This window comes from Amphibalanus amphitrite, unplaced genomic scaffold, assembly GCF_019059575.1.
Source record: "Amphibalanus amphitrite isolate SeventyFive unplaced genomic scaffold, NRLGWU_Aamphi_draft 000523F_arrow, whole genome shotgun sequence".
Lineage (NCBI taxonomy): Eukaryota > Metazoa > Arthropoda > Thecostraca > Balanomorpha > Balanidae > Amphibalanus > Amphibalanus amphitrite.
In genome coordinates this window covers 354,401-379,761 of record NW_024882017.1, presented here as the reverse complement: position 1 = coordinate 379,761, position 25,361 = coordinate 354,401, and the positions used below count along the sequence as shown (strand labels likewise).

Here is a 25,361-nt window from a genome sequence, read left to right as displayed (position 1 = left end):
TTATGTTGCTAATGTTTTCTCGGAGATCCAATACTCTGTTTCCTGGCGGCTGGCTCGCTTCATGAAATGAGGCTCTGAAGCTGACCAGAAACGGGCATGGCGACACCGGTGTTTCGCAAACCGGGAGATCTTGGCGGCAGCGAAGAACGTGATCTCTCGTGCTCAATCTTGTGCGACTCACAACGGGAGCCACCTGACCAAAGTGGTGCTCTACGCATGAAAATACACAATTTCAGTTCTTTCTCTTTCGTTTGAGGCGTCATTTGCCTTAATCGGTGGCATAGCAAGGTCACACGACAAAAATAAAAAAGCTTCAAGACTTCTGGGACACCCTATACACCTTTTGTCAGTTTATTTCGGGGCGTAATCGTCCATTTTAGAACTAACGAAATGTGTGTAGACATACCGCAATATTATGTAAAAGAATCACATAATATCTCGGCGCAGGTCAGGCAGTCGGCGGTAAAGCATTCAATTTCGGCACAGCGGCAAAACGCTCCATTTTCAGCGATAGCTCAAGTAGAATCGGCTGCGCCAGCACAGGTTTAGAGGTAGCGCACGCTATTTAGCAACAGTAACAACCAAATTCGGCACTGTTCATTCAATTTCGGCGGGTAACCGGAGGCACCTTGGTGATTCATATTTTCAGGAACGCTTCTTGAGCATCAAATGAATCCTCATACAGCTTTGTGGCTTTGAGATATTCTCAGGGGGAGAAAAGCAGGCCATTGCTTGTTTAGCGTCACAGTACCTACCTAAGATCGTTTCGCTGTTTCCCGTTTCGAATTCTGATGTGAAAATTGATAAACTTTACTGAATTAGTACTATTTATCCTAAAAAGATAACATCTGTGGGCTGGTTTCTTTTTTTTATATTACAGTACCCGCTCCTGTCCGCACATGGCGGACGACGATCGACAAGGCAAACGCCAATCGTTGTTGGACTCGAAGCAAACCCCGATTCTCTTTCATTGAAGCACGTCTGTGCTGTTCTCACTGTGTGCCAAGTTTTTGCCCAAAACATGAACCCATTTTATCAAAAGACCTGTTATTTTACTTCACTTTGAAAGCAACCCATCACCTCGTCAATCAAACATAACACAATTAGCTCAGCCATCATACCAGAATAAGTCCTACCAATCGGTTATCGTTGCACTTCCTGTTATCATCTACATCATTAATGTTATCATCTACATGTATTAATCAACTGCCAGCGTGAAATATCAACATCCCTTACCTACAGCGTGCAGAAGGACACGAAAATGAATTAATCATTCCGTATCGTATCATCACGCCTCCCCTCACCCCACCCCACCCCCACGAACACCACCAGACCCAGAGGCTTAGCGCCAACATTCTAACCCGTCCCATGGACAAGACTCATAGTTGCGGCAGGTGTATTTTTCTGCCCCCCCCCCCCTCCCTGAGTATCTGACTGTCCATCCGGCGCTCGGCGCATCCTTTCAACAACCGCGCGACGACACCGGGCGACGGGCGTCTCTGGCGCATGGGCGGGGTCAAAGTTCAGTAGTCGCGTACCTACCCTGTCGGCCTGGTTTTGTTCTCCGCTAGCTTCGTTTTAAGCAGGTGCCTATGCACTTATGTTATTTGTACTTCCTTGATAGAAATTAATAGGCACATTGTAATGTTTTGTTTAACCCACAGAAAGCACGAACATGAAATCATGCTCATCGCTGGCGATGGCGAAAGGAATATTCGGCCATAACGGAGAGGGTGGAGGGCCGGAGGCATGCACTCAAGTCCAGACAATGAGACAGTGGCAACAGTAAACACCTTGAAAAACGTTTGACTTAATAACAATGCTCCAACAAGCTAATTTTGTAAGCAAGAAGTCTCTGCTTGCTTCCAAATAGCCACCGAAATTGAATGAATGTCGCCGAATTTGGTTGCTGCTGTTCTAAATATCGTGCGGCCAGGGGCGTCGTTTTGTATAGGCCTGGTAGGGCCTGAGCCTTACCAATGTTTATTTGGGCCCTACCAATGTTCGCTGAGCCCTACCAATCTTTTGTCACTTACCAGTTGATAAAAAATCAAAATAAACAGATAAGCAAATATTAAATAAGCACATATGCAAGTACATAAATAAGGTTCTAGCCACAGTAGGTGCATGTAGCTGACAATGAGGTTTCACGTGTCTAGGACTCCGGTCCTTAATGGATTTTAAGAGGCTCGAAACTGCAATTGGTTATAGAGGTCCATAACTGCCTCTGAGTCCCGCATACCACGCGACCGCCCCTAATAGACCCCGATCCGTCTCCACACCAGCCGCTGGAGGCCCTACACCGACTTCGGAAGGTGCCGCGGTGCTCCAGAATAGGCCATAGGTATATTGATTTGAGTGGGTGATGCAGCCTGATTCCCCAGGGTTCAACGCCAGGTCATTACCGCATCAGACCCCGAAAAAACTGAAGCTCGTAACTACGAGGGGCGTTCAAAAAGTTTCGGGCCGAACAATGAAGAAGTTGGAATTTTGGCCTGCAAGGCGGTGTGTTAAATGATGTGTTATTGGGATGTCCACTTACGCAAATTAAGTAAGTGGCCATTAATTAAGTCTCTTCTGTGATTGATTCGGGCTTCTATTCGTAGCATAGTTCGCCATTTCGGATAGGATGGGCGACGCCCAGAAGAGAGCAGTGATTCGTTTCATAGTAGTTAGTGCAGAAAAGGCACCAAGCGTTAACCCTCGCCCTGGGCATTTTTCATAACACGGCCTGGCAGGGGGGAGGGGTCGATGCGACCCCCCTCCGCTCGTCAACTTTCCAAAACAGGGGCACACAAATCACAATTGATGATGTGCGTCCATTCGATAAACATCGAGGAGAGGCTATAGGGAAGCTGACGTAAAGTGTGCACCTGATCCGCGACCACGCACCTGCGTACATGGGCGGGATGACGAACAGTGAAGCGATGAGCTTCGAGTTGTTGTCGCATCCACTTTTTTCTCTCCGAACCTTGCACACTCTGGTTGGTGGTTGCCACCTCTTCCCCAACATAAGAAAATTAGCAGCGGCAACCTCGCTAACAGCAGGGAGACGAAATCAGCCGTCTTGGACGTGCAGGATGGGTCCAAAACCCACTTGGTTATGGAGGCCTTGAGGGCTCTCGCGAAGCGCTGCGCGAAATGTGTTTGTCTTAACGGTGTTTATTTGAATAAATGAACTTTTTGGTCTAATGAGTCGATGCTGTATCTCTCTGCTCCTTCATGGTGGGGCCCGTGGCTTTCTGAACGCCCCTCGTACTGTCATCCTTTTATTTTGGCAAGCAGGTCTTTCTAACTATCGTTGTGTTTCCAGTCCTCGTTAGTTGTCGAACCCTTCAATTGGCGTGGGTCTTCAAAACCGTTCCTGGCCCCGCAGCCGTCTTTTTTAGTCGGCTTGGGCCCTCAAAGCTGTTCCTGTCCCCTTTCAGCACAGCCGTCCTTTTAAGTCGATGTGGGCCTCTTTCAGAATGGCGTGCATTCCTCCGACACTATTGCCTATATAACTGCACGTTTTGTGCATGGCGTCCGGTGTGGACCCAGATTTCCAAAGTTTTTTTTTGTGTTTTTCTAGATTTCGGTTAGTCTTGTCAATGACCAGGGCGAAAAATAAGTGGCCGAAATCCGATGAGAAAGGCAGATTTGGGGGTACCCTACCTTGTAAGCCCCGTCATATATGGCCAGCCGCCGCCTTTGGGCACTACCAATCATTTTCGGAAAACGACACCCCTGCGTGCGGCCGTCTCCAATCTCCAGCAGCATCGCCGAAATACAATGCGGACACGCCGAAACCGGGCGTCTTTTGCTGCTGCGCCGAAATTAAATGCTCTAATGCCGATCACCGCTATAAACGGCCGACATGCAATGCTATACTGATACATAGCTTTGCGGTATGTCTACAAAGAATCCGCTAGGTCTAAAATGGACGCGCACGTACCGAAATAAACTGACAAAAGGTGTAGATGCACCGGCCACGGCAAACCCATGCCTTTATCCTTTCCTTCCAAGCAGTCAGGTTACGGGCCGCCAGGCCCGCCACCGCGATATGACAGCGGGCCGGCTGGAATGCGTCATTTGCCTGCGGCAGCGCCCAGCTGCGCCGGGGCTGTTTGACAGGTCACCCATACCGTGACCTCGCCCCTCCCCACCTCCCCAGCTCGGTACTGACCACCCCTTCACTTTGACATGGACTCGACTAAGGCTCAACGCCATCTAGTTACGTCTGGAGATATTTACTAGATCCACTGTACCTACTGCGTCGACTGTACCTGTTTCTCCACTGTCCCCCTGGCGTCTCCACTCCGTGCCCATCAGTATCACCCCGGCTGTCCTCCAGTGTACCTGCCATCTGCTCACCTGGTCGACCAGAGGCTGTAGCAGCACGTGGAAACGCTCGCTGTTGAGGAAGCCCTCTGTGTCGTGCTGGCACACCTTGGTGAGCGTGTCCAGGGCGTACTCGGCCAGTTCGCAAGAGCTCTCCTCGTCACCTGGGTAGCAGCCAGCCAGTCAGTCACCAGTCGAGCGCGTCACTGCCGGCCGCCTATGCCCTGACGTGACAAACCTCTAACATCTTCTAGCCATGACATGTAAAAAACACGTATTTTGACAGGAAATCGACTTCGGTAGAAGCAGTGACTGACGCTATGGCACTTATGTCAGATAATGTTCGTGCAAAACGCCCAATCAGGCACATCAAGCTCAGTTTTGGTTCACTTGCTTAACCCGCGCCCCGCTGGGGGGTCCTGGATTTCCACGCCCTGCTGGGGGGGGGGGGGGAGTGCTTGAACACCCCCTTCTAACTTGACTCCTAGGATACATAGCGATACGGGAAAGGCGGCGTTTGAAAGAACGTCAACAATAATGACGAAGTTACTTCGGTCATTTTTTCGGTCACGTCAAAGGTCGTACCAGAGGTAACTGATGGCCGAATTTCGTCAATTTTCAGGTCAAATGTCGACAATTTTCAACAAGTCGACGCATAACTCAGAAACTGAAGTAAATATTACATTTATCTTCTCCGACTACGCCGGTAGTCTCCACTGCTACTGGAGTGAAGATGTAGCGGTGTGCGAGACTGGCGCAGCGCATGCGCTTCAGGGTCTCGGCGACGGCTGCAGCTGCGCCGGGATCCACCGCACACTTCACCACGTGTGACTCAGCAAACGTGTCAACGCACGTGGCGTCCCATCATAGGCGTAGGAACGTTTTCGAAAAAGGGGGAGGGGCAGGCTCCCAGAGGTCCAAAACCTAACCTACCCCCCCCCCCCCCCCAAATCCAATTTCTCCTCGGATTTCGGCCACTTTGTTTTCGCAAACATGCTCAGAGCTAAAAACAAAATCGAGACAAAAGAAAAATGTTAAATTTTCAGGGAGACCCCCCGTCCAGAAACTCAAACTGATGGACTTGTTCCCCTGTCCTCCGCAGCCGTAAGCACCCATGCAAATTCCAGAGGCATCCAGCAACTTTTTCATTACGAGCGAGCGTAAAACGTGCAAAGCGAGTCTTTTCAATATGCCTATAAAAATCAGCATGAACGGCCCAGCTAGGCTCAGCCGGGCCTGCAACGTTTTTAAGAGGTTTTATATCAGCGACCACTGCAACTGGGCTGATTGACTATCAGAGGCCGGTGTGGGACTTTTAGAGGCCGGTCTGGGCCCTCAAAGGCAGTTAACCCTCGCCGGAGTCGGACTATAAATTTTCTACATACGCGCCGGCCGAGGGGGGGGGGGGGCGTACGACCCCTCCTCGCCGTTTCGCGTCCCAGGTAGAGCTAGCGCGTCGCGGAAAAAACGAGCGCGTGCGCCGTTACGAGACGCACAGATCGATACCCGATTTTAAGGTCCTAGGTCAACCGGTGACCTCTGAGGTCAGGTCAAGTGCCCCAAGGTACGGTTCCGTTTTTGGTGAATAACTTCGCAAAAAAACGGCCGCAGAGCCACGACTACCATAAAAACCGTCAAAGTACCGGCATACTAAAAACCTGCATTCTTGATTCTAGCTTACCCCTAATAGAGATGCCACATTTTGGCAATTTCAGTACCCACCCTACCGCAACAGCCACCCATTGTCCAACGACATCTAGCAGCAGGCCGATTTTGACTGAGTTGGCCCCCAAATGGGTGAGCCACACCCTTTCAGCGATTGCCAATTTAAGCGACTGAATCTTTTGAGCGAGTGACAATTCGGCGCAATCAATAACAGCAATCATCACATATAACGAGCACCAGAATCAGCGAAGCCAATTTGAACGAATATATTGAGGTCAATGAAGGACCAAGTGATCAACTGCAGTTACTACAGCAAAACCAAGCTAAACGATATTTTTTTTATACAATTCCCGGAAACTTTCCCCTCGAGAAATGTGTCTCATAAATAAATGTCTGCGTTCTGGGTAGTTAGTTCTTTCTATCACATGAGCGAAACCTTTTCAGCGATTATCCTTTTAAGCTTATTTTCTTAACCTTCGCCTCAGTGGGGGGGCATATGTTACCACCCTGTCGCGTTTTTTTTTTTGCGTGTGAATAAAAAACCGCGGCGCGTAGCGCCGCGCCGCTTGGGGTTACTTTTGGTACATCAATTTTGGACAATGTGTGAAATTTTTGACCCCAGGTCATGTCAGGTCAGGTCACCAGGTCAAGTTAACTGACCAAGCCTTAAAAAAAGTTTGCAATCATGTCCAGTCTGCAGTGTTTGTCAGAAAGGTTTTAAACTTGGTGGATTGCATGCTGTTATGGGCGCCTACAATTTGTATATCTCGGAATTTCTATATCCGTGACCTAAGGTCAGGTCAATGGCGTGACCTTTCCATTACATTACAAGTCAATGGAGAAAAATGAAAATGCCTCTAGATCCGTGTGTACGCATAGGAACAGTCCAAATATTTCAGAATCACAATGATTTAGTCCACTCGTGATGACCAAGGTGTCATTTTTACTGATAGCCTCTAGAAAGGTCATCCGAGGTCATTTGAGGCTACAAACAGTTTTTTTTGCCAATAACTCGCGATTGGAAAGAGATAGAACGCTGGGGATGGTCTCATTGTGTTTGTCTTGTTGAGACGCATCGACTGATATGCAACATGACCTTTTCCGGTCAGGTCATTACCTTGACCTGAGGTCAAATTTTCAAGTTGACCTTTTAAGGTCAAATTATAGTTCATTCGACGCGTCTCGGTGAGGGGAACACGATCCTGGCAATAAAAATGTCGTGGCTTTTTGAAGTCCAAAGTTATTGTCGAAAAACACTTTTCGTAAAAACAGCTATTTTTGGAGTTTTTGCCCTCTGGAGGCTAAACCGTTGACCTGAGGTCAATATTGATAATGACCTTTTCAAAAGAAGAGTTCAAAAGCTATCGATTGCTTTTCCATGCGTTTTTCTAGCTACCATAGTTCCTGAGATAGCGGCATGTTTTCTGAAAAATATGATGACAATTGGCAAATTTTGACCTTTGATGACCTCTAGTGACCCCAATATTGCTCTAAGGTGAAAAATGACCGAAACACTTTCAAACGTACGCATTGAGAGCTATCGACTGTTTTTTACCGCGTCTTTCTAGCTCTCTTAGTTTTTGAGTTAGAGGTGGGTGGTAACATATGCCCCCCCCCCCCATTAGGGCGAAGTTGGCTGAGACCGCCACTGGGGCGCGGGTTAAGTCAAATTATCTAGACACATCTAGGCAATGAAAAAAAATAAATAAAAGGCAGCTTGCTTCGGAACTGGATTCGAATCCGGACCACCGCACAGTGGGGATTTTTCCGATCTAGCGCGTCTTAATTCCAAAAATCTTTTTTGATTTTTGTTTATTTTTTGTGTCAGTGGGGCTAAGAAATGTCTGCATTTTTCATATATGGTATTGTTTTATCTTATGTCCACAGCAAGACTAGGAAAAATGCGCCCAAAGTTCACACTCATGCGTGATTACTCAATGGGCTCAGTAAGGCAAGAAAGTATAGCTCAATTTCATTGTCCTGTCCTGTTGGTTTTATTCTTGCGAGGTCTTAAAGTTGCATATCTTCTGAAAGGCACCTTTATTAGGAATGGAATGGCAAACAGAAGGTATGCCACAACCTTGCTAAGGTCACAAAAAGCCATTTACAAAAAAAAAAAATAACTTACAGACACCATATTGAAGGAATGGCATTCTATATAAATGTAGGAAATCAACAATGTTTTCCCCACATTTCCACTCCGAAACATATCCTATTGACTTCGCCACTTTCTCCTGCACAAGACAACGCCTAGTTTGGCTGCCGGAACTTGCCTGAACACGGAATATTCTCATTAGAGTATCTTAATACCCCACTCTAGGAGCGCTAGGGCAAACAGCACGATATAGGTATGTTCCGGACATAGACGAATAATTTTACTTCGTGATTTATATGATGCATATTTTCTGAGACACATTCATTAGGAATAGGATGACAAGCGTACATTATACATACCGTAACCTTATTAACCCTCGCACTTGTGGGGAGAAGGAGGGGGAAGGGGTCATATAAAACCCCATGGTTTTTGGCAAATTAAAAGCGGCCGATCGCGACGAAACTTTCGGTGCTCTTGATTTAATGAATTTTATATCTAACCTAAAATTTCATGACTCTGACCCAACTGACCTTTGACATATTTCTCGAGACCATGTTTGGCCGGAATCGCGATTAGGCGTATGCCAGCTCACATTATCCGCGGTTTCCAGTCTTTTTGTGGTTTTAAGCGTTCAAATATGTGAAATGATGTTGGTGCCAAACATTATGGTGGGTGTCAAGGTCACGTGAAGGTCAAGTCAATGACCTTTGATGACCTTGGTTCACTTTTTCAAGTTTTACTTGTTACTAGGGTAGTTTTTGGTGCTGATTTTGAATTTAGCAACCATTTGAATATTTACGAAGTAGTTCTGGTGCCTTCGTAACATGTTACGAAGCTATCAGTAGTAGGTGACACCTACTATGGATGGCCGGCAGGACGCCTACTGGTCGATCTGACCTGACCTGACCCGACCTGGCCTAAATGCATAAAGACATCGTCTGTGATCAAAACTAACATGAAATTCGTGATCAGCAGCCCAAAATACCCCGTAACACCCTAACTTTACGAAATTTCAAGAGGTCTGGATTTCCCAACTTGTGTTGGGTCAGTAAACTGACTTGGAAAGTCAACTAATGACCTTGGACTTTGAAATTGGATATATTCGGCCTCATCTCGTCATAGGCAGCACGCTTGATTTTTCCGCGAAGCTCTAGCTAAATCAGGGGCCATACGGCTGAGACGGGGGTCCAATTGAACCCCCTATACTATGTTGATTATGCACATTTACAGGTAACATTCTCACCAGAACACACCAGCCAATATCTGTGCACAATCTGGCTACAATACTACCTATGGTTTGCCCTCTACGAATAAAGACGTGCTAGATCGGAAAAATCCCCACTGTGCACCGGTAAGGTGTTTCCATTTGCAGTCTAAGCTCTTATGAGGCACTGATCGGATCAGTGATGCCCATTGAAATAGGGTCTATGTCTAGCGCCAGAGCGACTGGGCCGCGGCAGCTCTCCCTTCCTTATACAGCTGCGGCTGCCCTAAGCCGCCGACCGACAATCAGCTCTGCTTATAAGCAGCCGGTCCGGCCACGTCCGGCCGTGCTACAACTGGCACCTGGCAGTAGCGGTCGCTCCGAGAGACTGGAGGCGCCGCTGAGCGCGGCTGCCAGCGGCCGCACCAGGTGTCCGGCGAACAGCACGAAGAGACCCTGCAGCCGGCCGGCCAGTGCGTCCGTCAGCCTGCCGGTCACAGAGCCGCTGTCAGCCGCACCACCACCACCATACATACATACAGACAGACAGACAAACAGCAGACAAGCACCCCTGCCTCCCCAGTGAACCTCTGGCGCCGCCCACCGCTAGTACAGTCGTGTACAGGTTGATGGTCCCCTACTCTTTATCCACTGGGTTCCTATGGCTCAGCATTGGCAGCAGCCGCCTGGTACCGGTAGGCTGTGCCGCATGACCCGAGAGTGAAGCGGCACAGTCTACCCACGCCGTTTGACATCGGCTCGGGTCGCCGGGTGGAGCGCTTTGTAGACCAGCTGTCGCGTCAGACCAGCGCGGGGGGAGGGGCTCGTCTCGGTGGTTGGCGTGGGCTGGCGAGTGGTGTGGGGCGTGTTGGTGGACCATGGGGGCTGGGCGGGTGTGTGTGATCACTTGCTGCATTGCACATTTTGCGTCGCTTGACAATTGCATTCCTGTTTTTGCTAAGCACAATGCACGGAAGACCCAGCGAATATAATTTACTTGTGCATTGTGCAAAACGTGATTTGGCACGGTATCGAGGCAACCATAGGTCTTGTGCCACATATATGCATGATATTTAGGCAATAGGCTTATGAAAATGGTAGATTGATCGGATTGATCCTGGATGTTAATTCGTATGCTAAATGTCGACATGTATTAAATGAACGAATGAATGAATGAATGAATCAATCAATCAATCGACAATCGACATGTAGATATAAAACCGTATAAATGGCTCGCAACCACTAAAAGCAAACCAGATCCTAACTCGGAAAAGTAGCCGGAGCTCCGATGAGGCTCGAACCAGGACTCCACGTTGAAAGTTTTGCCAACGATCCATCATCATTCCACCAAGCTAGAGCGACCGGCACCCGAAACCACAAAAACATTCATTGACTTTGCTGCCGACCTCCCGGCCCCGCCGCCCGCCCGGCCAGACTTTGCCCCGGCCCAATCCGCGATTCGGTGTAGCTCAGCGTAGGAGTGCTGTTGTTGTTGTTGTTGTTGTTGTTCCTCCCGGTCACCGCCGAGGCGGTGACGGAGCCACGCGGCTCTTGTGGGCCGCGTAGCCGGCGGCCAAGGCCGCCACCACGTCGTCGCGCTGTACGTCTCGGGCCGTGCCTGTGATGTTACCCAGCGCTTGGAGGCGGGGGCCGAACAGGCACGGGCACTCCAGTAGTACGTGCGCCGGGGTGTCCGCGGCCTCGCCACAGACGAGACATCGGCCCGCCGGGCATGTGATGTCGTTGCACTGAGCGCACTCGGGTGTCGGTCTGCGCCCAATGCGGTGGAGATATTGTTCCGACCGTCCCCAGTGTCCCGATCGGAGTTGGTGTACGTCGATGGCCTCCTCCCTGGTAGCGGCTCGGACCGGGTCGGGGGCGCGGTCCGCCATGACGTCTCGGTACCAGCCCGCAGGCCGGCTCGCTCGCCACTCCCTGCCGGCGGCCCGCGCAGCAGCCCGCGTGAGGGTGCGGGCGTCGACCGGCGTCGTCCGCTGGGACATCCCGGCCGCCTCCTTCGCTAATGCGTCCGCCCTCTCATTACCCGGGAGCCCGCAGTGAGCCGGAACCCATTGGAGGTGAATTGAGCTGTGGCTTGCTTGTAGGCGCAGCAGTTGGGTCCACACACTGGCACCCAGTGTTGTGGTCTGGGCCGAGGCGCCTGCAGCCAGCGTTAGCAGGGCCGCCCTGGAGTCCAGGCAGACGACCACCGGCAGGCCCGCGCTTCTCGGCAGCTCAGCGACTGCCTCCAGCGCTGCCAGCAGCGCGGCGAGCTCTGCGCGCGTGCTGGAGCACAGGCGGCCAGCAGGGACCCTCAGCTCCCAGTCATCTTCGGTTGGGGTGCGGATCAGGGCGCCGCCCCCGCCATTGGCGACGCCGTCCTCCGCCGATCCGTCCGACCATATCCAGACGGCTTCCTCAGGTAGCTCCCGGATACGCTCTTCAGCTGCGGCACGCCGAACGTCTTCCGGGGCCGCACGTCTGGCCCGCGGGCCGAGGTCCAGATGGAAGTGGACGGTAGAATTGTCGGCCCACGGTGGCAGGGTGTGGTGGAGGCGGGCCTCGACGGGTATGTCTCGCGCGTCGGCCGCCGCGAGCGCGGCGGCGCCCACCTCGCGCCATCCTGTGGTCTTGAGTCGTCGAGGGACGACCGCCTCCCCGACCGACCTCAGCGGGTCTCCCTCGGGGAGGGACGCCGCGAGTCCCACCATTCTCGCTGCCAGTGCCTGTCTCCTGGACCAGGCATCTGTCATGCCGGCCTCGGACATCAGGGCGTGCACCGGAGTAGATGCCGTGCATCCGGTCACTGCCCGCGCGGCCGCGCGCAGCTCCCGATCGATCAGCTCGACGTGCGAGGGCGATGCCGCCGGCAGCCACGCAGCCGCGGCGTACTCCAGCGCACCGCGGACGTAGCCGTTGGCGACGGTTCGTAGTTGTTGTTCGCCGAGGCCCCACGATCGGCCGGTCAGCTTCTTCAGCTGGGCGGTCCTTGGTCTGACCCTGCGGCGGAGGTCGGTGCAGTGTGGTCCAAAATGGAGGAGGCGGTCGAGGGTCACGCCGAGGAGGCGGAGCTGGGAGCCCGCCTTCACTGACACTCCAGCGACCTTCACGGTCAGCTCACCGGCGTCCCTGGCCCATTGTGAGAGAACAATGGCCTGGGTCTTTTCACCCGCCACCCTCATCTTCCAGCGGTCCGCCCAGGCGGCGATAATGTCCGCCGACTTCTGTGCCCTTTCCTTTGCCAGGGCAATAGAGCTCCCACCGCTGAGGGTTGCGGTGTCGTCCGCGTACATGTACGTCGTGGTGTGTGGCACTCGTCGCAGCTCCAAGATGAGGTCGGCAGCCCACAGCGTGTACAGAGTCGGGGCCAGGACGCTGCCCTGCGGGAGACCGGCCCTGAAGACTCGTTCAGCACTCCGGGCGCCGTTCACCTCCACAGACGCCCGGCGGTCGCGCAGGAATGCCCAGATCCAGCGAACCAGACAGGCAGGTAGGCCCAGCCGCAGGAGCTTCAGCTTGAGCATACGATGGTCGATGACGTCATAGGCGCGGCTAAAATCGTAGGCCATGAGGACGAATTTCTCGGCCGTGACGCCATCGATCGGTCTTCCACGCGGCTTGGCCTTATTCCAGCCATCCTGCACTGTCTGGATCAGCCTTCCCAAATTCTCTTCTGCGGAGCGACCCCTCCTGAAGCCGACCTGTTCCGCAGGGACCATATCGTCTCTCTCTGCCAGGTGAGTCAGGCGAGCGGCTACCATCCTCTCGGCCAGCTTCGCCAGGTGAGACGTTAGCGCGATCGGTCGGTAGCTCGAAGTCAGCTTGGGGTCTTTCCCGGCTTTGGGGATCGGCACGATGACGGCTCTTCGCCAGTCTGCCGGGACCTCCCCCCTCAGCCAGGACTGATTGATGAGGCGCAGGAGCAGGGCCTTGGCGGTGGGGCCGAGGTGCTTCAGGTGCTCCGCGCAGATGTTGTCTGGTCCTGGAGCCTTCTTGTTGCGCAGCTTCCGCAGCTGGATATCCATCTCTGTTGTGGAAAAAGGTCCGCAGCAGCTGGCGTCCTCTCTTTCCCCCGCGCAGGCAGTGCACGGGGGGCGGCTGCGTTGAATCAGTTCATGTTTTACCTTGCGGTCTAACTTCCTCGACCGGACTTGCCGGCTGACCCGTGAGTAGGTTCGCGCGAAGGAGGTCGCCTTCTCAAGGTCCTCCACGGCAAGGCCATGGTCCCCTTGGAGAGCGTGGCCGGGGCAAGCCTGCACCGACCCCTCCATCTTGCGCAGCACCTTGGTCACCAGGCCGATGCTGGTCGGCTTGTTCAGCGTTGTTGTGGCAAAGTCGCGGAAGCTGCGCGTCTTGGCTTTGTCTTCAGTGATGGCGGCATGGCGCTTAGCCGTCAGCCACCGTTCCCTCGCCTCCCGGGAACGATCCGTTCGCATGGCGTCTCTCGCCTCCCGGCGCTTCGCCACGGCCCGCACGAGTTCCGGGTCCAGGGCCCACGGTTTTGGGTCGGCTCGCGCGCCCCGCGGGATCATCTCCACACTGTGAGCTAACAGCGTCTGGCTAAACACTGCCAGGAGTTGCTCGGTGGTGGCGCCCGGCGGGGGTGAGCTCGTCTCGAGTGTCCGCTCGATGCCGTCGCGGAATCCGACCCAGTCCGCCTTGTGGAAGGCCCACTTCGTTTTCCGGATGCGCCGCGGCCGGCCGCCGTGGCACACGACCTCGACGAGTTGCGGTAGGTGGTCACTGCCGAGGTCATCCCCGATAGACCACGCACACCTCCACAGCTCACCGGCGTCCCTGGCCCATTGTGAGAGAACAATGGCCTGGGTCTTTTCACCCGCCACCCTCATCTTCCAGCGGTCCGCCCAGGCGGCGATAATGTCCGCCGACTTCTGTGCCCTTTCCTTTGCCAGGGCAATAGAGCTCCCACCGCTGAGGGTTGCGGTGTCGTCCGCGTACATGTACGTCGTGGTGTGTGGCACTCGTCGCAGCTCCAAGATGAGGTCGGCAGCCCACAGCGTGTACAGAGTCGGGGCCAGGACGCTGCCCTGCGGGAGACCGGCCCTGAAGACTCGTTCAGCACTCCGGGCGCCGTTCACCTCCACAGACGCCCGGCGGTCGCGCAGGAATGCCCAGATCCAGCGAACCAGACAGGCAGGTAGGCCCAGCCGCAGGAGCTTCAGCTTGAGCATACGATGGTCGATGACGTCATAGGCGCGGCTAAAATCGTAGGCCATGAGGACGAATTTCTCGGCCGTGACGCCATCGATCGGTCTTCCACGCGGCTTGGCCTTATTCCAGCCATCCTGCACTGTCTGGATCAGCCTTCCCAAATTCTCTTCTGCGGAGCGACCCCTCCTGAAGCCGACCTGTTCCGCAGGGACCATATCGTCTCTCTCTGCCAGGTGAGTCAGGCGAGCGGCTACCATCCTCTCGGCCAGCTTCGCCAGGTGAGACGTTAGCGCGATCGGTCGGTAGCTCGAAGTCAGCTTGGGGTCTTTCCCGGCTTTGGGGATCGGCACGATGACGGCTCTTCGCCAGTCTGCCGGGACCTCCCCCCTCAGCCAGGACTGATTGATGAGGCGCAGGAGCAGGGCCTTGGCGGTGGGGCCGAGGTGCTTCAGGTGCTCCGCGCAGATGTTGTCTGGTCCTGGAGCCTTCTTGTTGCGCAGCTTCCGCAGCTGGATATCCATCTCTGTTGTGGAAAAAGGTCCGCAGCAGCTGGCGTCCTCTCTTTCCCCCGCGCAGGCAGTGCACGGGGGGCGGCTGCGTTGAATCAGTTCATGTTTTACCTTGCGGTCTAACTTCCTCGACCGGACTTGCCGGCTGACCCGTGAGTAGGTTCGCGCGAAGGAGGTCGCCTTCTCAAGGTCCTCCACGGCAAGGCCATGGTCCCCTTGGAGAGCGTGGCCGGGGCAAGCCTGCACCGACCCCTCCATCTTGCGCAGCACCTTGGTCACCAGGCCGATGCTGGTCGGCTTGTTCAGCGTTGTTGTGGCAAAGTCGCGGAAGCTGCGCGTCTTGGCTTTGTCTTCAGTGATGGCGGCATGGCGCTTAGCCGTCAGCCACCGTTCCCTCGCCTCCCGGGAACGATCCGTTCGCATGGCGTCTCTCGCCTCCCGGCGCTTCGCCACGGCCCGCACGAGTTCCGGGTCCAGGGCCCACGGTTTTGGGTCGGCTCGCGCGCCCCGCGGGATCATCTCCACACTGTGAGCTAACAGCGTCTGGCTAAACACTGCCAGGAGTTGCTCGGTGGTGGCGCCCGGCGGGGGTGAGCTCGTCTCGAGTGTCCGCTCGATGCCGTCGCGGAATCCGACCCAGTCCGCCTTGTGGAAGGCCCACTTCGTTTTCCGGATGCGCCGCGGCCGGCCGCCGTGGCACACGACCTCGACGAGTTGCGGTAGGTGGTCACTGCCGAGGTCATCCCCGATAGACCACGCACACCTCCTCGCAAGGCCGCGCGTGCAGACGGTGACGTCTGGGGCTCCGGTGTTCCCCCTGTAGTCGGCGTGGGTCGGAGCGCCAGAGTTGAGGACAGACCAGTCCCCGGCCTCGCACCAGGCGGCCAGGCGGCGGCCGACGTCATCCGCGTCGTCACACTGGTGGTCCCACATCGGGTGATGCGCGTTGAAATCCCCGGTGATAATGCAGTCTGAAGTGGGTCTGAGAGTGAGGGCGAACCTGTCCTCCCTCTCGTCGCTTTCGCCCGTACGGATGGGTGGCCTGTATATGTTATGGATGTCGATGGTAGACGGTTGACTAGAATGTTGACTAGGTGGGAGGAGCAGTCGGGCACCACACCACTCTGTGCTGTCGTCGGAGGCGTCGAGTGGGCGGTCCTCAAGTTTGGTGAAGCTGAGTCCGTCCCGGATGTATATCACAACGTCCCCTCCTTTCACAGGGCCGTCTGTTCTACGCCCTCGCACTCGACGGGCGACCGAGGCGATCTGGAAACCAGGGAGGGCGATGTTTTTCTTCGCCGGCAGCTGGGCCTCCTGGATCACCGCCACGTCTACCTTGTTGTCCGACAGCCAACGTTGAACCTCCAGCGTTTTCTTCCGGAGACCCTCCGCGTTCCAGCTCAGTATGAGCAGGCGGCTTCGGACACGGCAGTTCCTTCTGTAGCGGCGATTCTTCTTAGCCCTCCTACTGCGGCGACCTCCCCCGCTCCGGCCGCCCGTGACCCCGCCGCCCGTGTCGGCGACGGGGGGCGCCAGGCTATTCATTCAGCGCGGGCCGGGTCCGCTGCGGGGGACCGTCCATCGGCCCCCCTGGCGCGGCACCCGGTCCCGCTGGTGGGCATCCGCTGCCCCGGGCGATTGAATGGTGAAGATGATACGTGGTGATGATGCTGCGCGGCGACGTGGTGGCGCGTCGGCCACCGGCGACCGGCCCCCGAGGAGGCGGTCCGGGTCCCGTTTGGTTTCCCCGGGCGCTCTCCACGCCCGGGGCGGGGGGGGGGGGCTCCCCCACACCGTCCACCTCCAGAAGGCGGGACCCATCCAGACGGCGCGTAGGAGTGCTCGACTGTCAAGCTGACCGGTAGTGAGAGGCCCGGTTCGATACGCTTCGCGTGCTGGATGTTTATTTCTGTGTCCCAGGCTATGCGATTAGTCCACTTTTCAGAAAGATTATTTGGTGACAGGTTTGTTTTCTTTCTTTGCTGCAATTCATGAGGAGACCGTATGGACCCTTACCTGTCCTTCCGCACCCCACTTGGGAGATGGGTGTTTGAACCCCCCTGGGTTTTGTGAATATCTCTAAAGCGAATTTTTGGAGGGTGGATTACGATCGGTTCTATGCGACAAGTGACCACACACACCCAGCCCCAGGTCCGCTCACTCCCTCCCCACATCACCCCCGCCCCACACCACACTCCAGCCCGCCTCATCCACCGAGCCGAGCCAAATAGACAGGCCTGACCCTTACCCCCCCCCCCCTCCCCCCAGCCGGTGTAACGCAGCGCCCGGTCAAATCGCTCTACCAGGCGACCCGAGCCGGTGTCATACAGTGTGGGTAGGCTGTGCCGCTTCACTCTCGGGTCATGCGGCACAGCCTACCGGTACCAGGCGACTGCTGCCAATGCTGAGCCATAGGAACCCGGTGGATAAAGAGAAGCGGACCATCAACCCCGCGGACACCCCGCCGACTGCGGCCCACCAACGCCCAGCCGAAACCGGCCCGCGCCCCCGCAGTCTGCCAGACACACACCTGAAGAAAGTGACGAGCCGCGCGGTGGGGGCGCCAGCGCCGCTCGCCCAGTCGAGCAGGCGCACCAGCAGCGGTCCAAAGGTGGCCTCCGAGAGCCGCGGTACCACACACGTCACGGCCTCCAGCACGGCGGCCTCCACGCGGCGCGCGGTGGCCGGGTGTGCGCCGCCGGCCGCGCGGAACTCGAGCGCCCTGCTCGGCCACCGGACGCCACCGTCACAGTGACACAGCGACACAGCGACAGCTACACAGCGACAGCGACACAGCGACAGCGACACAGCGACAGCGACAACTACACAGCGACAGCTACACAGCGACACAGCGTCACAGCTACACGTCAGTGACACAGCGACAGCTACACAGCGACAGCGACACAGCGACAGCGACAACTACACAGCGACACAGCGACAGCTACACAGCGACACGACAGCGACACAGCGACACGACAGCGACACAAGACAACTACACAGCTACACAGCGACAACGACAGTGACAGCGACACAACGTCACAGCGACACAGCGACAGTGGCGACACAGCGACAGCTACACAGCGACAGTGGCGATACTATGACAGCTACACAGCGACAGTGGCGACAGCTACACAGCGACACAGCGACAGTGGCGATACAACGACAGCTACACAGCTACTCAGCGACAGCGACACAGCGACAAAACGACAGCGACAGCTACACAGGACAACTACACAGCTACACAGCGACAGCTGCACAGCGACAGTGGCGATACAACGATAACTACACAGCGACAGTGGCGATACAAGGACAGCGACACAGCTACACAGCGACACAGCGACAGCGACACAACGTCACAGCGAAAGCTACACAGCTACACAGCGACATCTACACAGCGACAGCTACACAGCGACAGCGACACAGCGACAGCGACAACTACACAGCGACAGCTACACAGCGACAGCGACAGCTACACAGCGACATGACCAGGCACGGTCACGTCAGCCTGCTCACTTAACACTGAGGAAACTTTTCCAAAGGGCGAAAATGGACAATGACTCGTCATTCAAGGGCGAAATTCAAGCATCATGTTCAAATTAATGATTAAGCAAAACGGCGAAATCGCATGCCACCGGTAGCGGCGGAATGTACGTTATACCATGAGCGGCCGGGAATATTGCCAGGCCTGAAGCGGCGGCACTGCTGTGGTGAGGGAGCGCCTGTGAGGTGGCGCCATTTACCGGACAGTGAGCGACTGCAGCGACGGCAGGGCGGCGCTCAGCTCCGCCACATCGGCCCATCGCGCCGCATCCGACAGCACAGCCATCAGAGCGGCCAGCGCGTCCGCCGCGCCGTCGGCCACCAGTCTGCCGAAGCACTGGTCCACGGCCGGCAGCAGCACCCGCAGTGGCACGCCGGTGGCCAGCCGCCGTCTGCCGGCCGGTCCAACACAGGTCAGCAGGCGCCCAGCCGGTGTCTGCCGCGCCGATTATGATTTATGGGCATGGACATTGGACAATGGACAGAAATAAAGTTGAATTGATGCAAAAGCACAAACTTATTACGAGGCACCTCTTCAACAAAACAAAGCATCACAGCATCACCGAAATAAACACACATACACACGCCAGGTCTCAGACGCAACCCCGCCGCCCCGACAGACCTTCTGTCCGTTACAGCTGGACCACACGCGCTCCGCCAGCCTGCGGCCTCCTCCCTAACTGTACGGCGGCCCGTCTGGCCAGACCGGGACGGTGCCGTTCCATGGCATATGCCGTCCCGGCCCCGGGGAGAGCTGTGGGATACCTCCCCGGGCCGGGGAGATCTAGTGGATACCTCCCTGGCGCTCCAGACGGGCCGCGAGTAGAGCAAACGACAAACAAACAAACACGCTAGAGTGCAATAAACCGTGTATGCGACTGAATGGGGACTATGATAACATATTAACAGTGAAATACGTTCAAGTACTTCATAAGTTATTGAGGATAAAACAGCCGCGCATCAATTTCGGGACACCGTGTACTGTACTGTAGGGTGTCCTGGCCCGCAGTCCGTACCGTGTCTGGCTGAGCCGGTGTGACAGTCAGGCGGAGCCGTGCGCCGTACCGTACCGTGTCTGGCTGAGCCGGTGTGACAGGACGCCGGCGCCGTCGGTGCCGTGCGCGGCCGACAGCCGGCTGACGTGCGCCACCAGATCGGCCACGTACGGAGAGATGAAGTGGGCCAGCGCCTCGGTCAGCTTCAGCGTCAGCGTCACGGCCGACAGCAGCAGCAGCTGGTCGCTGGCGAGCGAACACCCAGTCAGGTCGCGGCCAGCCACACCCAAACTCTGCGCAGCATCACAAACGCACACTCACATCATAGCTGTATGTACATTATCGGCTTCAGGAATCAGCCAAATTGCCGATGCCTTTTGGGTCAAATCTTCAAAAATAGAATTTCGCACGCATATTTCCAGGGGCTAATACAAAATTATGGGGGGGGGGGTACCGCATTATATGGGGGAGATGCATAATAAAACAATTATAATATGTCGATTTATCGAAGCGCCGGCGGATACCGAGGGGTGCCGTTGGCTCCCGTAGGGGAGGTTATCTCATTCACTGATCTGCGCAGCTTAAATCAAAGCTTGTCAAACAGCTGTTAAGTTCTCAGGCGAGGAAAACAACAAAATTCCGTTTCCTTCAGGTCTTAACCCTCGCATGTGTGCGGCGTTTACCAGCGTCTAGCGCGTAGGGGGGGGGCGGTTGTACCCCCTGCCGTTCGGCCCCTGATTGAGTTAGAGCCTCGCGAAAAAACGAGCGTGCTGCCCGTGACAGGAGGAAACCGATGATACCCAATTTTAAGGTCCTAAGTCATTGGCTGACCTTCCAGGTCAGGTCAACGACTCAAAAGTCGGGAAAATCGGGACCTGCTATAACTTCGTAAAGGGAAGCTGTTACGGGGTTTTTCGGGGCGCTGATCACGTATTTCATGTTATTTTTTATCACAGATTTTATCATATATATATATATATATATATATATATATATATATATATATATATATATATATATATATATATATATATATATATATATATATATAATTGCGCCTGAATGGCGCCGCGTAGAGACGTGAAATTTGGCATGCCAAATCTGTGGGCGTGGGGGGCCTTGGTATTAAAATTTGGGCGTAATCTGGCCAGGGGTGCGCCGTCGGCACGTGCTAAAGGGTGCTGTGTGCTGTCATAGGGTTAACCCGCGCCCCACTGGGGTCTGCGTATAACACGCCCTACTGGGGGGGGGGCTATTCATAGCCCCCCCCCCCTCCTAACTCCGAAACTACAGGGCCGATCGTCAAAATTCAAACGGCGTCTGATAGCCCCGGAAAAACTGTCGAACAAAACCTAAATCCATTGACCTCGAGGTCACCGATGACGTCACAGGTCAGGTCAAAGTAAAAATTATTAGCATTTTGGCTTGTTCACGTTTTGGGCTCTGGCCGCCGTCTTACAAGTCATATCCGGCTAATTGTTGGTTCACACACTCGGGAACAGATGCTCTAGTTACCCTGAGGGTACCAAACTTGTACTTTGATTTTCAGGTCAAGGTCAGGTCATCACAGGTCACGAAAATATTATATCATGCGTCGGTCACGTGACACATGTTTTATGGTCCATTTAGGTCAGAGATTTCGAATTTGATGTCGTCTGTGTCATTCGAGGTCATTTTGAGTCGAATTTAGCTTAGGTCACTTTCAGGTAAAAAAAGATCAAATTTTGAAGTTGAAATTTGTCAACAAGAAAGGTGTCTATTGGATGCAGTTTGAGCTCAGGAACACGATGGTGCTATTTATATTGGCGTACGATGTCAAATACGTGCTGAAAAACTGATTTGAAAAATTAATAATTGTGAATTTTTTTTTGGAATAGGTAATGCGTAAAACTTGGCCATTTTTGAAGATATTTAGCTAAAACTTGCTAGAGTTAGTCATAATAATGCGTTCTATCACATATATTCCGGTTTTTTTTCGAAAAGTCTAAAACTTTTTGAAAAATGTAAAAATATAAAATTTGGATTTTATTATATTAAATTTTCCAAATTTTCAGAATTTCGAAAATCCGAGATAGCAGTTTGATAGCGCAATCTATTCTGAGTCCTCTCATGCAAAGAAATTGGATCTAGCTTAAAAACTGAGCTCTTGGGAGCGATTGCCGTGGTTCAATGTTTTGCGTCGAAATCGGCCGAACATGACGTCACTCTGACGTCATTTCCGGCCGACCTATAGTAGTTGCGAAGTTCAAATTTTGACACAAGGTGTCAAATTGATGCAGCCTAAGGTACTGAAAGTTTGGCGTCGATACGTCAAGCGGTTTGGAAGTTATTGCAGAAAAACGGGAGGGGGGCTATAAATAGCCCCCCCCCCCCCCCAGTGGGGCGCGGGTTAACACGAGGCCGGCGAAAATCGCGATCGGGCGAAAATCGGGCCTGCAGCGCTCCTTTCCCTAGCTTCTAACTCGGCGATGGGTGGTCGCAGCGAGATGGGGTTGCCACCAATGGATAGAGGAGAGATGGAACTAGCGGGGGCATTCCACGATAGATCGACCAAAAAAAGATTAAATTTACACCCTCATGCTTTATTTTTTTGCTTAAAATTGGTCTAAAGGGTTGTGATGGGCGGGGAACCCAGCCGTGGCAAGGATTTTTTTCTTCGAGCAACGGTTTCCGAGATATAGCCTCCGGCAATTCCTGGAGGTCACGCTGCAACCCTATGTTTGGCGGCTTATAACTCAGAAACTATTGGTTTTCTATGATAAAAACTTTATATGTTTCAACTCGCAATCAACCAACGAACATTTTGGCTATCTCGGATTTTCAATTTTTGAAAATTTTGATCACGTGACCTGTTGACCTATTTTTCGAAGAGTGACCTTGATATTTTCCCAACTGAAAGTTACAATTTTGTCTGATGACGAGTAAAACGTTATCAATTTTCATTCATATGCGATAATAAAAAGTGGCTTTCGCCCTGCGTTGACCTCAGGTCAGGTCATATTTATGACCTGCCCATTATTACGAGCAGGAGCGACAGCGAGATCTCGAGAACAAAGCAAGATAGCGACAAGCGGTAAACGGCACAGGGTACACACGGATAAGTTCTACAATTTTTATTCAGGTCACGTGCAATACGTGAAAAATCACGTGAAAATGACTCAAGCATACGACCGTGTTTTGTTAACGTTACAGGTATTTTTCGACAAAATCCGATCGATGGCTTATGGCCGTCAGGTCATTCCACTTTTCACAATAGCTATCAAAGCATGGGCTGCAATGCACCGCCCGCAAAGGGGAATTCCAAACACTGAAAATAAGCGACTACCAGTAAACAGCACATTATTGTACATACTAGGAATAACTCACCTACTACTGGGCCGATTGCGCTGAAACTTGGACTGTGGGTGGAGGGGGCACTTACCTAGCGATGTATGGTCATTTGTGACAGGTAGGGTGGATCGATTGCACGTGCGCACGTGAGGGGTCCACTTATACATCTCAAGAACGGCTGGGCCGATTTCGCTCAAATTTTGTTCACTGTTGGGGACAATTTAGAAAGGTGGCTGGCACAAGTCATATGGAGTCTCAGCGCGTGCGCAAGTGCAGTGGACCAGTTTTATATCTTAACCCTCGCATGTGTGCGGCGTTTTCCAGCTTCTAATGTGTAGGGGGGGGGGGTCGGTTGGACCCCCCCCTTGCCGTTTGGCCCCTGATCGAGCTAGAGCTTCGCGGAAAAAACGAGCATGTTGCCCGTGACGAGAGGAAGCCGATGATACCCAATTTTAAGGTCCTAGGTCATTGGTTGACCTTCCAGGTCAGGTCCATGACCCAAGGTCGGGAAAATCGGGACCTGTTAGAAAGTCGTAAAGTGTGGCTGCTAAGGGGTTTTTCGGGGTGCTGATCACGAATATCGTGTTAGTCTTGATCACAGATGATGTCTTTAAGCATTTAGACCAGGTCGGGTCAGGTCAGGTCAGGTCAACCAGTAGGCGTCGTGACGGGTATTAGTATTACGTGTCAACCGCCTCTGACAGCTTCGTAACATGTTACGAAGTCACCAAAACTACTTTGTAAATGTTCAAATGGTTGCTAAATTCGAATTCAGCTCCAAAAACTAGCCTAAAAACATGTAAAACTCGAAAAAGTGAACCGAGGTCACCAAAGGTCAATGACCTGACCTGACCTTCAGGTGACCTTGACACCCACCCTAATGCATGGGAGCAACATCAAATCACATGTTTGAACGTTTGAAACCACGAAAAGCTTGCAAACGCGCGGCTAATGCGAGCCGACATACGCGGAATCGCGATTCCGGCCAAACATGGTCTCGGAAAAGAGGTCACAGGTCAAAGGTCATTGGGGTCAGGGTCATGAAATTTTCAGGGTAGGTGTAAAATTGATCAATGCGAGGGTACTGAAAGTTTCGTCGCGATCGGCCGCTTTTTACGCGAGTTATTCGCGAAAAACCATGGGGGGGGGGTCCATCCGACCCCCCCCTACACATGCGAGGGTTAAGAATGGCCGGGCCGATTGCGCTCAAATTTGGTACGTTACTTAAATCGAGTATAAGATGGGTAACTATGTGTAGGTTATTAGTAAGGTAGGGTAGGGAAGGGTGGGTTTGAGTTCGATAAAGGCAAACCATGAGAAAGGCTCTAACAACCCGCAACCAGCACCAGCATACCATGCCGTTCAAACAAATATCCAACTAAGACAAAATAAGACAAATAAAAATCACAAGTTCTCACACCCAAACTAATGCCCCCTCAAACGCATCTATCAAAACGTACAGTTATCGCGCCAACATGGCCATCTAGTACGTTTTAGTTTGCAACTGAAAAAATCGTAGCCCAGGCAAAAACATCATACAATACATAAAAGAGTTATGACATCTAAGGTCATTAGAGCAAAAGCGACAGTATGGCAACCATATAAAGACACTGAAAATAATCGGCGCCGAGAATGGCATAGGGGCAGCTGAGCGCCTGAGCGGTGCCTGCCTGACCCACCTGAGCCGGTCAGAGTCTGAGAGCGCGGCCAGCAGCACGGCGGCCACGGCCGGCAGCCGGCCGACGGCGTGCGCGCGCAGCCCGGCCACCAGCTCGGCCAGGCAGAGCAGCACCGAGGCCAGCAGCGGCGCCGGCAGCTGGCCGCCGGCCGCCAGCGAGCACACGGCGCCGAGCACCTGCGGCACACGGAGCTCCCGTCAGACCCGCCACCGTCCGAGCTGACACACAAGCACCCGGTCACCGCTTCCAGAGAACACAAATCTACAGGATGTCTCAAAAGTTCGTTGACACATTTTCAATGCCAATAAAGCATAGAAGAACAAGCCAAAAATATAAGGTTTTGATGCTTATGTGTACACTAGACAAATGCACGTGCTTTGACAACGAATTCGGAATGTTTGAAACCAAACCCTTTGCTGTAGCTCCAAAAATATTTTCCGATACCGATTTTCGTCGCTCCGTCAGCTGCCAGAGGCTGATAAAAGGTGGCCTGCTTTCAAGCTCTTGCAGGGAAATCCCTTGCAGTTTCTGCGTCGGATTTAGGTTTAACGAGCTTCCCGGCCACATTTGCTTCTCCCTGAAAGCCGACAGCTTGCATCGACACCATTCATGAGTGTTTTGTAGGTATTCTCTGACTGACGCCAATTCCTTCACGAAGGCTAGCGCCAACATCCAAAGCACCATTTCCCTTTTCAAAACCACCCCATTCCTGAACAAACCGGAATTGCCAGGGGTAAATTTTTTTTTGCATAATATCGTAGCAGAATGTGTTGGCCATCTGTTTCTGAGACACACCGTTCAAATTTTGCAAATTCCAAACACTCAACAAGTCAACATTCCTCATGCCAAAAC

At 53.5% G+C, this 25,361-nt stretch overlaps 1 protein-coding gene across 1 annotated transcript in view; it reads right to left on the bottom strand.

The window, feature by feature from the left end:
• LOC122393207 (HEAT repeat-containing protein 1-like) overlaps window positions 1-25,361 on the bottom strand; it is a 158,624-nt gene that overhangs the window by 8,546 nt on the left and 124,717 nt on the right. The window contains exons 19-24 of the mRNA XM_043389035.1: window positions 24,510-24,685; window positions 19,576-19,746; window positions 18,706-18,897; window positions 17,496-17,687; window positions 9,647-9,771; window positions 4,354-4,484 (exon numbers count right to left, since the gene is read on the bottom strand). Coding sequence (XP_043244970.1) covers window positions 4,354-4,484; window positions 9,647-9,771; window positions 17,496-17,687; window positions 18,706-18,897; window positions 19,576-19,746; window positions 24,510-24,685 — 987 coding nt within the window. The remainder of the gene's footprint in view (window positions 1-4,353; window positions 4,485-9,646; window positions 9,772-17,495; window positions 17,688-18,705; window positions 18,898-19,575; window positions 19,747-24,509; window positions 24,686-25,361) is intronic.